The 12,023-nt window shown below is 43.0% G+C and overlaps 1 protein-coding gene across 4 annotated transcripts in view; it reads left to right on the top strand.

The window, feature by feature from the left end:
• Window positions 1-12,023, top strand: part of Ebf1 (EBF transcription factor 1) — a 410,419-nt gene that overhangs the window by 298,852 nt on the left and 99,544 nt on the right. For 2 of the 4 annotated variants that reach the window (XM_045152065.1, XM_045152063.1), the window contains exon 9: window positions 9,412-9,542. In XM_045152065.1, the coding sequence (XP_045008000.1) occupies window positions 9,412-9,542 (131 nt within the window). Of the gene's footprint in view, window positions 1-9,408; window positions 9,543-12,023 lie in introns of all 4 variants that reach the window. The other 2 variants (XM_045152064.1, XM_045152061.1) reach the window with 1 other exon arrangement.

Genomic DNA, 12,023 nt, shown 5'->3' with positions numbered 1-12,023 from the left:
ATGGAGAGAGAGAGAGAATGGACATGCCAGGGCCTCCAGCCACTGCAAGGGAACTCCAGATGCGTGTGCCCCCTTGTGCATCTGGCTAACATGGGTCCTGGAGAATCGAGCCTTGAACTGGGGTCCTTAGGCTTCACAGGGAAGCGCTTAACCTCTAAACCATCTCTCCAGCCCACCTTTCTGTTTTTAAAATATATTTTATTTATACATCTTGCAAACAGACATGCATGTGTGCGCGTATGCGCGGACACACACACACACACACAGAAAGAGAGAGAGAGAAAAACAGTGCATATAAGCACAGCAGGGCTTCTAGCCATTGCAAATGAACTGGAGATGCATGCTCCACTTTGTGCATCTGGCTTTGCATGGGAACTAGGGAATTGAATTTGTGTTATTAGGCTTTGTTGGTAAGTACATTAGGTGCTAAACTATTCCTCTAGCCCCCTTCATGTCCTTTTTTTCCCTGGAGTTCATTACTCAAACTTTTCTTACAACATAGTCATAAGGAGAATTGGGCTGAAAATAATTTTGTGCATGAAAGTTCTTGTTGGAAAGAAAAGAATTATTTAGCTGGTATATAACCAGAGGTGAGTGATTTTACTATTTCTGCAGCAAATATCAAAACTGGATCCATGAATAATTCATCCTGAGGGCTCTCCTACCGTCCATGACTATTTTTTCCCTATTGCTTTGCAGTGGAGTAACTGACAGTCATGGAACCAGGAAAAGAACACACAGCGACATTTGCCTATTGCTCTGCTGTGATTAATAGTTTGTAATTAGTTTTAATTTGGGGGTCTTGCAGGTCCAACCCATGATTGAAATCAATGTATTCATCCCTTCTTGAATTACAAAACTCTGAGCTCATGCAGTCTATTTAACAAACATTTTTCTCATATGGTGAAACAATGCTAACGTTGAGTGCCATGGAATCAACAAGCCTTCAACAAATCTTTCAACAGCAATTTTGAAGTTACAGGAACATGAAAGTGTCAAGATTTTTCATGGCTAAATTGTTAAATGATCCTGCAGAGTGAACCTGAACCGACTTCTGGGTCTCAGGTAGACGCACTCAGAAATCCAAAAGTGCAACCTGCCCTGGAATATTCCAGATTTTAGTTGCCACGACAGCATTTCTGTCCTTCTCTTGCTCAGGAGCTGTGTACGCTGATAGCTGATGTATTTATTTGTAACCTGAGTGAAATAAGGCAGTAAAATAAACTAGAAATAGATAGGCTTTGGTCTTGGTCTGTAATTGGCAAATGGCACCTCAGGTACATTTAGCTATTCACACCCCCCTTTACGTCCTCCTTCACACGGATGGCTGTAGGAACATTTCCACCTAGTGACTAGGGACTTTTTCCTTTCCTCTTCTGTGAGAGCCATTAGTGCTGTGAAAGCAAAGAACTTTCTTGCCAAATGAAGTCACTTTGGAATAAAGGATGAAAAACACTTGAAATTCTCAATCCCCTCATCCAATATTTAATAGGTTTAATTGCATCTGGTATTGAGAAATCTTTATATCATGGCTTACATTTCTCTTTAAAAGGGACAGACACCTTCCTATGTACACAAAGGGTGTGTGGATGGGTGAGGGAGAGTCTTAAATGTACAGCACTCTGATTCTTTGAAAAATAACCCCTAGATGGTTTAGTGGACAAGGCAATAAATGCAGACCACTAACAGCAACTGTACCCCTAATAAGTGATAAAATGCATGACTGCATTACACAGTTACTGGAGACGGTAAAAGAAGTGAATCTTTGGCAACTCCTCTGAGCAGGGTGTGTATGGCAAAGGCACCTTTAGGGAGGGACTTCTCATGATCACTTTCTTATTTGTGGAGCTCTGTTTATGAATTACTGGCGTGTGCAGGGCTGTTGGAATTCTAAAAGTGGCACTGACCTCTCCACCCCCAACTGCACCCCACCCCAGTCTAGAGGCCCCGTCAGGTGTTTGGGCTCCTGCAGTCAGAGGACGGCTGACCCAACGACAGGTCTGCCCTCAGCCTGCGTGGAGAACGCATGAAGCGCCAGTCTGCCGGTGAGGGTCAAACTCTATTTGGTCTGTTACTTGTGGGGGCTGCTTGTTTCAGGATCAGAGGAGGCAGCTTTTGGTTCAACTGAGCTCTAAGCAGTTGGGGAAAAAAAAATCATTATTTTACTCATAAAAGTAGCAAACCCAATGAATCCAGTTGAGAGGGAGAAGCAATATTTTTTAGTACACAAATAATTGTGTACTAAATTCACACAGGGCTCTTCTGTGGTCCCAACAGCTCCTAGAATAGGCTTGCTTCCCCACAACCCTCCCCCAAACCAAGGAGATAAAGGAGATAATGACAGATTTTCTGAGGTCACAAAGGTCCCATTAGAAGGAACTCAGTATTGGGTTTTACCACATTTTCTGGCAAGTCTCAAAACTTGGAACATAAATGGGAAAGTCAATTTCTCTGACTGAAAAATCTTTCAAAAGTTTCCCAGTAACATTCATTCTAGGCAAATAAATAAAAAAATTACATATATTTACATCAGAAAACCCCAGTGTCTTTTTGAAGAGCTGATACGCAATCTGCCTATTCAGTCTATTTAGCAGGACATGTTAGCAACTAGCTGAACTGAGCATTCTTAGGGAGAAGTCTTTGCAATATGATATAATCCAGAATGACGAGAACAGAGGGGACTGTACTAAATAAATGGCAGGGAGACAATGACAATGATAGTAATTAGCATAGCAATTAGAATATGATATACCTGGCATACCATGAAACGTGGCTGAGTGAGAACTTCCTACAAATTATTTTTAGCATATCTGCGAAGCTTCCCTCAATGGTGGCTTCGTTTACTGTGGAATAAGTGACTGTTTCCAAGTGGCTCTAGGTGGTAGGTAAGAAACCGAGACAGCCGGAGTGTTTGCCCATGTTCAGAGGCTGCCTTGTTCCACATGTGAGAATCAGCTTCATATTACCACTTCTCTCTGCCTCACTTGCATCTAAAACATGGTACCAGTGGCACCGATTTCATGCCAAGCCAAATGACCTCCACGGAGTGCAGGCCAACAGCGTCTGGGACATGATAGCTGACCTGTTTTCCTCTGTGTGCCCAATGGAGGTGGGAGATGACCTTGCGTCCACTTCACAGTGGAACGCAATCTTGAGATGTAGAACAGAAACTGAAATTGAAATTTGTATGTTTTGCCAGTTGATAGGATATTGCCATCTCGGGGAATTTAAATACAGGGACAGAGGGTGCCAAGCCACCTGGCACACCTGCATTGGGGGCTTCTATGTTGAGGTGTCAGTTGTCACTAAAGCCTCATTTTGGGTAGAAGATTTGATAAATCTTGAACCTAGGTCATCTTTACAGCTAGTCTAAATGAGAGAGAGAGAGTGATCACAGCACAAAGAGAACACAGGAGGCCAAAACCAAGAGCAGCCCCAGGACCCTACTGATCGCCACAAGCACCACTAATTCACCTCAATGGCCAGGAACCTCTGAGCTCAATTAACCCTTATTCCCAAGGCCACCCATAAACCCCGAGGTAAACACGGCTCTCCTGGCCCTGGATTTCTGTCGATGAAATAGATCATTTCTATTGGAGGCTGAACTTATAAATTCACCTGGCTAATCAAGAGACCAGTGCTTCCAATGCACATGTGCCAGAACGCAAACCGTGTAACGTTGATTCTGTGAATCAGAAAACTTTAAACTGGTTTCTTCTGCCTTCCCAGGCTATTCGAAGAAAATATAGATGCTCTGGAGGCAGACCAGGTAACAGCAAGTGCCCCATTGGAATTGTCTGCACACAGAGCATTAGCTGTTCAATATGTACTGGCGGCCCAGTGATTTCTTTCTTTCTTACATTTTTTTTTTTTAAATTCTTCCCTCTCTTTTCCTTCTCACCACGACCATTGTTCAGAATAAATTGGAAATCTGGTAATTAGGCCCTGACTCACGGTGTAGTATTAAAGTCCTGAGCCAAAGTTCAACACCCTGAAATGAAATTTAAACCAATTAATCTGTTAGATTTTTATCGCTTGTCCGTGTTTTCTCAGCAATTCCCCCAGCACGTGGCCTTTGATCAACTCTCATACAAACGCTAAAATGTGTGCCTGCTGCTAGCAAGAAGGGAATGACATTAACATGGTCCTCATAAAACAATCAGGGCAGAGAAGCCCTCAAACAGGCAGGGCATAGTAATATTTAATAAAAGCGCACACATAATCTTCAGAATTAGCATTTTGTGCCTTGCAGTACCTTTGGGAGAAGAGCTTTTATTTGTGGAGTGATCATTATTATAACAAAGAAAGCTACCTAATAATTTCCACTTTAATTCTGCAATGTGCCATGAGCATTTCAGAGCCATTATGCTAAACTGGTGGGGTAATCATGTTATTGTCATAGTCTGAAGGAAGGAACATCTTTGCTGTGGTGGCTGCTGAGGGGTAGGGGAGGCATGAAAGAAATGAAGCCCCCCAAAATAAACAACAAAAACCCCCCAAACCCAAACTTTTATTTATAATTAAATTTAGAACCAGCAATTGACTTGTTGTCCATATGGGCAGTGTGAAATGCATCAGTGAGGAAGGAAGAATTTTTATGGATTAAATCAAGGAATTCCTGGTAAAAGTAGTTTTATATTCAATGATACGTATGCATTTCCTCATTCATTACTATGTTCTTGGAAATGGGAGGATAGAGATGCCTCATCACTGAATTCTGTTGTACAGTGTGTCATCCCAATTCTGCCGGAACCACCCTGTATGGCTGTTCAGATAGTGACCCTTCTCTGTCCCCCCTTTCCTTTCCCCAGACAGACTGCCTGAAAGTGAAGCCAGGCCCTAACTATGCAGACACCCTCCCCACCAGGAGGAGAGAAGGAGAAGCCCAGGGTCTGCCAGTCAACACAGCTTATTTGGGGTTGATCATATATATATATATATATATATATATATATATATATATATATATATATATATTTTATATATATACACACACATATATATACATATATATGTATATATATGTGTATATATATGTATATATATATATATATATTAATTTCTGAGTTGCTCTAAAAACTACAAGTGTCATCAATCTAAGCTCTTGCTATCAATTCATTTTTTTTTTTTTACTATTGCCTTAACATAGGCCCATTGATTAAAATGCAAGCTATAAATGTTGACAGAGGGAAATGTAATCGTCTTCCTTGCCCATCTACCCACTCTAGTCACAGTCCCTCTTCATAAGGACACACTGGGGACAATCGATGTACACCCTCCGTTCTAGGCCTTTGTTTAACGCACCTATCCACATGTCACATATAATGACGCGTTCGCATAGAACTCATTAGTTGTCATTTTAAAATAAGCAGGATCATTGTGCTTGTTAGTCTGCATGTTACTTTTGTCCTTACTAATATGGTTGACATCTGCACATGTGAGTTCATAGATCCTTTTCCTTAATTCTAATGAAACATCTCTGTTTTCCATATTGCAGATAGATGTGCTGTCTTTTCTTTAACCATCCCCTGTTTGGGGCACATCTCCTCTTGAATGTTTCAGTGTCACTTCCACAGTGAACACGCGGGCTCCATAGATCTCAGCACAACTGCAGAGTGTCTCCTTGTCTGCAGTTTTAGCTTCACAGGGATGCTTGTGAAGGATAAATGGCAGCTCGAATTCAACCGAGCCAGCCCATAAAAAAAATGTTTGGTCTATAAATTTTTTTTTTGAGTTAAATTAGTCTAATGTTTGAAGATTGGAAAATTAATATTAAAGTACAGGTTCTCATGGCTGCGGAGGTTTCTCAGTGGTCAGTGCTTGCTGTGCAGAACAGGAGCATCTGAGAGGACCGAGACAGCGAGAGTTCGATTCCCAGCACCCACATGAGCAGGTGGGCATGACCGTGTATGTGGGTCTGTGACCCCAGTCCTGAAAAGGGCACATGCAGGAAACTTGCTGACCAAAAACCTGGTGAAAACAAGAGCTCTGGGTTGAGTAAAAGACTCTGTCTCACGGAAGCGGGTGGGCGGGTGCGAGAGGAGAGGATGCCCGGTGTTCTCCCCCGGCATCCACGCACGTGCTCATAGGCTGCTCACATCTGCACACACACTACACATTCCACATACTCTACACACGCTTGCCAAACAGTAATACTAAAAGTAAATAGATAAAAGTCTAGGCTTCTGGCTTCCCTCTGAAGGGTGGGAAGCCTAATCCACTCTGAGCCTGCCTTTTTGTGGGTCAGCCAAGGCCAGAGCTGAGCTTCACTGGCCACCTGAAGAAGGCATGTGTGCCATGACCCTGAGTCTTCATCGTTTCCCATCTAGTCCCAACCCTCAGTGCCAACTGCCCTTCATGCTGGGTTTGCCCCGACACCCGAAGCGCTGTCTTCACTCATGCCTGCATGGATGTGTGAATTCTTAGCAGCGAATGTGCTCGTGGGCCTGAATCTCTTGTGTTAGTCCTACTGTTTTCTGCGGTTCTTGCATGGTGGAGTTCCTCCCTGGGGGCCCACCCATGCTCTATTGGATACTCGATGTCCTCGACCTCCAGATATTAATTACCTATGGCATACCAGCCCCCTCCCTGAAGTGGGATACCCCAGCGTTTCCTTGCACCGTTCTCCAACTTGAAGTCCCCAGAGCTTCCTCGGAGGACTAAGATGTCCTGACAGGGGCACCTTGAGAACCTGCGAGGTCAGCACTTACAAGGAGCTCCATGAAGTGTCTGCATTAAGAATAACATGTGGGTGACATAGGAGATAGAGGGGGCGCTAGAGCAAAGTAAGCTACACTTAGGAACAGATCACTCTTCCTGGGTATTTCTCTCAAGCATCTCCTCCCCTTGGTTTGAGAAGGTGGTATCACACATTGTTTTTTCTCTAGATTAAGGCTCGGTGTTCTTTGTTCCCCTTCCTAGCTGGCCTACAGTTTGGTTTCTGAGCAGTTGCTCAAGACCATTTGGAAATCTCATCACTTTGCTTAGGAAGTGTTTTAAAAGTGCATGTGCACCTGTAGACCTTTGTATTTTATAAAGGACAAGTAGAATCAAAGAGTATAAAAGTAGCAGGTCTTTCCCATAAATGGTTTGCAGAGATACATGAATGTGCTTGTTTTAAAAAATTGTATTTAACTATTTTGTTTATTTATTTGAGACAGAGAGAGGGAGAGAGAGGAGAGAGAGAGGGAGAGAGAGTAAAAGAGAGAGAGGAGAGAGAGACAGAGAGAGACAGACAGAGAGAGAGAGGGAGAGAGAGAGAGAGAAAATGGGCATGCTAGGGCCTCTAGTACTGCAAATGAACTCCAGACACATGCACCACCTTGTGCATGGAATCTGGAGAATCTTCGAACCTGGGTCCTTAGACTTCGCAGGGAATGCCTTAACAGCTAAGCTGACTGTCCAGCCCAATGAATGTGCTCTTTGACTTCCCTTAGAGCAATGGTGAGAAGTTTGAAGGTGATTGTGTTTATCTATGTAATCAGGTCTGCATGATTAAAAAGATAAAATGGAAACCCCCAAGCTAATACAGATACACATGAAGGCCCTTTTGTGGCCTGAGTGAGCTATCACAGGGTCAGCATGTAATGACGTGGTTGGATTCCACCCTTTGCCATTGGGCTGGATTCTTGTGACCAAGCAAACCAATACCCATGACTTCTCTGTATTATGCACACAGAGAACCTCACCTTCTCTCTGCTGTCCTCATACCTACATAGATCAAACTGTGAATTGAAAAACAAAGATTTTTTTTTATTACCCAAATGTTTCCAACTGCTTTTAAGAATTTCACATGGTTGCTTGCTAAATCTCATTTATCTCATTCCTAGCTTAAATACACATATCACATTACCACTGTACAAAAATGCTTTTCTCTGGAACCAAGAAAGCCTTTGTGTAAGAAAAAAACCATATGCCTTGAAACATTGATCATACCTCTACTTAGGCTAAAAGAAATTGGACCAGAATATTGTGATTTCTTTACATTTTCTTGATTAATTGCTTTGTTTGGGGGTCAAGTGCAGAAAAGTACAGTCACCTAAGTGGCCTTCTCTTAGCTGCACATGCATTCTTGTGACTTCAGCCAACACACAGTGTTTAGCTTGGATGTTTCCAAACCTCTGTGTGCATTTTTTAAAAAAATTAATTTGAATCAGAACCAAGCCCATCCCACTTGTTTGTGTGGTGGCGCGTGAGCCATGGTTCCACTGGGAAGGGCTCAATGTTTTCTTTCCTCCTTGCAAAAGTTCAAGCATGACATTTTGCCAAGTTTGACAAAGTCTAATCACTTATTATTACTATTTTTTTTTTTTGCTGATTTCCCCCCTGATTAAAATTAACTGATGCTCTCATTGGCTTCAATGCTTGGAAAGTCAGTCTTGAATACATAATAAACTTTTTTTCAAGAGGAGGGTCTCCTTCTCTCTTCTTGTGCAACATCTCCCTTGCTTTCCAGTTTTGTGTTTGTAGAAGTGATCATGAGCACAGCAGTGTGTTGGGACAAGTATTCTCAGGGGGCAACAAGGTGCCCTCAAAGAGATTTCAAAACCACGAGCCAACCATTTCGATCCATGCCTAGCAATTCTGTTGAGACTATGCCATACTCATTAGGCAAGCCACCTCTGGTCTGTTTGGAATCACAGGATTTGCAAACTATTTACCATCTCCAAGGGCCATTTGCAATGAAAAGAGAAGAAATATAAAAATTTGAAAAAGTCAGTCATAGGTTTTTATGCCTGGGAAACCCAGCAAAGCCAAGGTCACAGGGAGTCTTTGTGGTTTAGCCCTGCCACAGCTATTGGGTTGTGTAATTCACCCTGACTGACCTGTTCATTTTGTATCTATAAAATGGGATCCATGACATGTACTTCAAACAAAATGTGTACTGATCTTTTTTTTTTTTTTTTTTTTTTTAATGAGGAATGTTGTTACGTTAATGTTGTAGAAGGTATGGAGCAAGAACCATTCTTGCCACAGCCTCCTCTCCTTGTTAGCATCTCATTGAACAGAAATGTTTACCTAAGAAAGTGTCAGTTTTCTTTTTGGGACTTATATTTGTTCATGAAGAAATTCTGTAACATGTCCATTGTATTCTCAAAATGTTTAAAAATCCTCTAGCATTTAATAGATCCAATTTTATTTTTAATTATATTTCACAAGGAGTCAAATTTGATAGAGATTTGTGTAAAATGTACGTATTTCCATAGAAACAATGAAAAGAATGCTTTAAAGTACTGAACTTGCACCCTTCGGCTTCTCCTCCTAATGTGGTTGGAAATGCTGAGATCTTGAGGGACTTTCTGTTAGTGAAAAGATAAAAGATTTTTTTTTTTCTCTTTCTCAAGTCTCCCATCATTAAAGTTTGGTTCTAACAGCAGACTCCTTCTCTTTTTCATGTGTGTTGAAAAGCAGCTACTCCCTGTATCAAAGCCATCAGCCCGAGTGAAGGATGGACGACGGGAGGTGCAACTGTGATCATCATAGGGGACAATTTCTTTGATGGCTTACAGGTCATATTCGGTACCATGCTGGTCTGGAGTGAGGTAGGTGTTGTCTGAACATTAATATCTAATAGCTTGATCTAGTTGAAGACACTGTCTATTCTTGAATTTCTAATAGAATGTGGAGGATTTAGTGGTGCCACTCTGGGTGGGCCACGTCCAGTCTACAGAACTTGGGGGAAGTGGGCAAGACGAAGTGAGTTTCCCAGGAGGCAATTCTTACTACTAGAATGACTTCCATCCACGAGGACAGGAGTGCTAGGAGAGGTTCCGTTTTGTGACTTGTCCCTTGGGGCTTGCCATGGGGTGGGGGTCCATCTTGTATATTGCCAACTTGAAAGAAGATACAAAGTGACAAAACATATATGGAACACTATCCAAACCTTAGCAAGATAGTTCTGTGCGGGTATTTCACAGACAGTGTCTACTGTGGTCTGAGTGTTGAAGAACATCGTTCAGATGACAGTCATAAACCAGTAACAGTGCCAGGACTTCCTGGACTTGGTGACACCACCATCCCAGAGTGTGAGCGACACAAATAAGAGACCTGGAAGAACCTAGGGCTTGGTCCATTCCAGGAATGCGTAGCTCTCAGGCACCTTGGGCTGTGGCTGCCACCACATGACATTGGCTACAGGTGTAGTGCTAAGCCTGGTGAGGGTGATTTTAAGTGACCAGCCTGGCTCTGATGACCATCCATCTGAGATCACAGACAGACGTCATCATCATCAGAACACCATGACGAGCTTGCCTTTGTCTTTGCCATCACATTCAAAGTCCTTGCGCATCTCAAAGTACACAGTTCCTTTCGTGTCAGGGATACCTGCGACCGCACTGGTCCACTGACCCTGCTTGCCTTGTACGTGCTATGACTGCTATGCTAAATGGAGATTTTCTCTGTGCCAGGCAGTGCTCTGAGTTTTGCGAAGAATGTTTCACTCTTCTGTGTGTTTTGCCAAGAACACACTCTTGGATGTATCTTGTTGTGTAAGCATTCTGGAATGAACAGCCACACGAGTACCCAGTAGTGGCCCAGAGGGAGTGCATGGAAGGAGAGATGGGCTTGTGGCTACCCTGCGAAGTCAGAGGCAGCCCTGGAGTTGGAATCCAGATTTTCCATTTCTTCTCCTCCTTGTTGTAACCAGGGTGCCACTGGCTAATCCACATAAATATTTTATTCATTTTTCCTCTTAGAGGGGCCGTTGGGATGAACAGTCAAGACTGTGACTGTTGGGCATGTTTTACATGACCAAAGTAGAGCCTGTCCTCCTTGGGCTGTCCACATGCCCTTCTCAACCCCAGTCACCCACTTGGCCTGCCAGTCACCCTTGCCAGCACATGACTGCTGCCTTGGTATTTCTTACTCTGCCAACAAAAGGGAGGAACACGTCTGGCTAGAGCATCAATGTGCTCAAGAAGTTGTATCAGAAATGGACTTCTCAGTCCATACAACTAATTATTATCCAAGACAGAACATGCCAGGCATGACAGGTGGACCAAGCACCCACTGCCCCTGCACCCCGTTTTCCACTGGAATCGTTAATTGCAATCGAGAAATGTCACATCCATGGACTATTTTCCACCTGCTGGCATCTTCGTCCTGCTGGAGAAGCAGCCCATCTGAGGACAGTCTCTCTGAGGTCTTAAGAACTACATCTTCATCCTTGCTGCCCTCTCTGTGCAGACTAGGAAGTCAGGGGACAGGACGAAGAACCTTAGGTACACCTTTGCCCTGTACCACTGCCATCAGCTGAGAGATGAGGTGGGGATCAGAACTGGCAACAAGTCTCACTGACTTGACAAGAAGGTGGCCAGTCTGAGGCAGCCTATGAAAATGTGTGCCTGACCCAGCCCAGACAGGCTCCACTGGGTGTGGAAAACCCCAACCTAGCAGGAAGTCACTCACTGGCAACCCTATCTTGTTTTGGCAAGGTGTCTTGTCTCCTCTCCTTTGTTTCCTGCTCTTGCGCCCTCTCTGAGGTGCGGTTAAGAGAGGTTAGCATCTAACAGATTTATCCAAAGATGATAGTAGCCCTGGGCTAAGTGCTCTTGTGATTCCAATTCTACAGATAAGTTACTTGGATGTCAGAGAAGTTAAGAGACTTGCATGAAGTTACACAGCCAAATAGTGGTAGACATTCGATTCAGAGTACACCATGTATTTCTAAAGAAGTAAAAGTCCCATTTAGTGAGAGAGCAAATGCAATCGTGACTGAGGGAATAATAAAAAGAGGAAATGGAGAAAAACAGGACATGAAGAGTAAGGTATAGGTGTAGAAAGTCACAGTAATAACAAAAGTATGAGTAATGAGCATTGTTGTTTTCAATCAAATAAAATTACATGAAGGCCCTTTACTTTTGTAAGAGCAAAAAATATCAACCAAGACAGAGACGACTTTTTACAAATTTATTCTTATTAGTTATGGACATAAATAGTGTGTAAACAACACGTGTTGGTACTATCCTTTCCCTCATCCCTGCCCCTTTTCCGAAGGGGGCCTTCCTCACTGGAGATGCAGGTCA

This window comes from Jaculus jaculus, chromosome 6 (genome assembly GCF_020740685.1).
Source record: "Jaculus jaculus isolate mJacJac1 chromosome 6, mJacJac1.mat.Y.cur, whole genome shotgun sequence".
NCBI classification, from domain to species: Eukaryota; Metazoa; Chordata; class Mammalia; order Rodentia; family Dipodidae; genus Jaculus; species Jaculus jaculus.
This window is presented reverse-complemented; position numbering and strand designations above follow the sequence as displayed.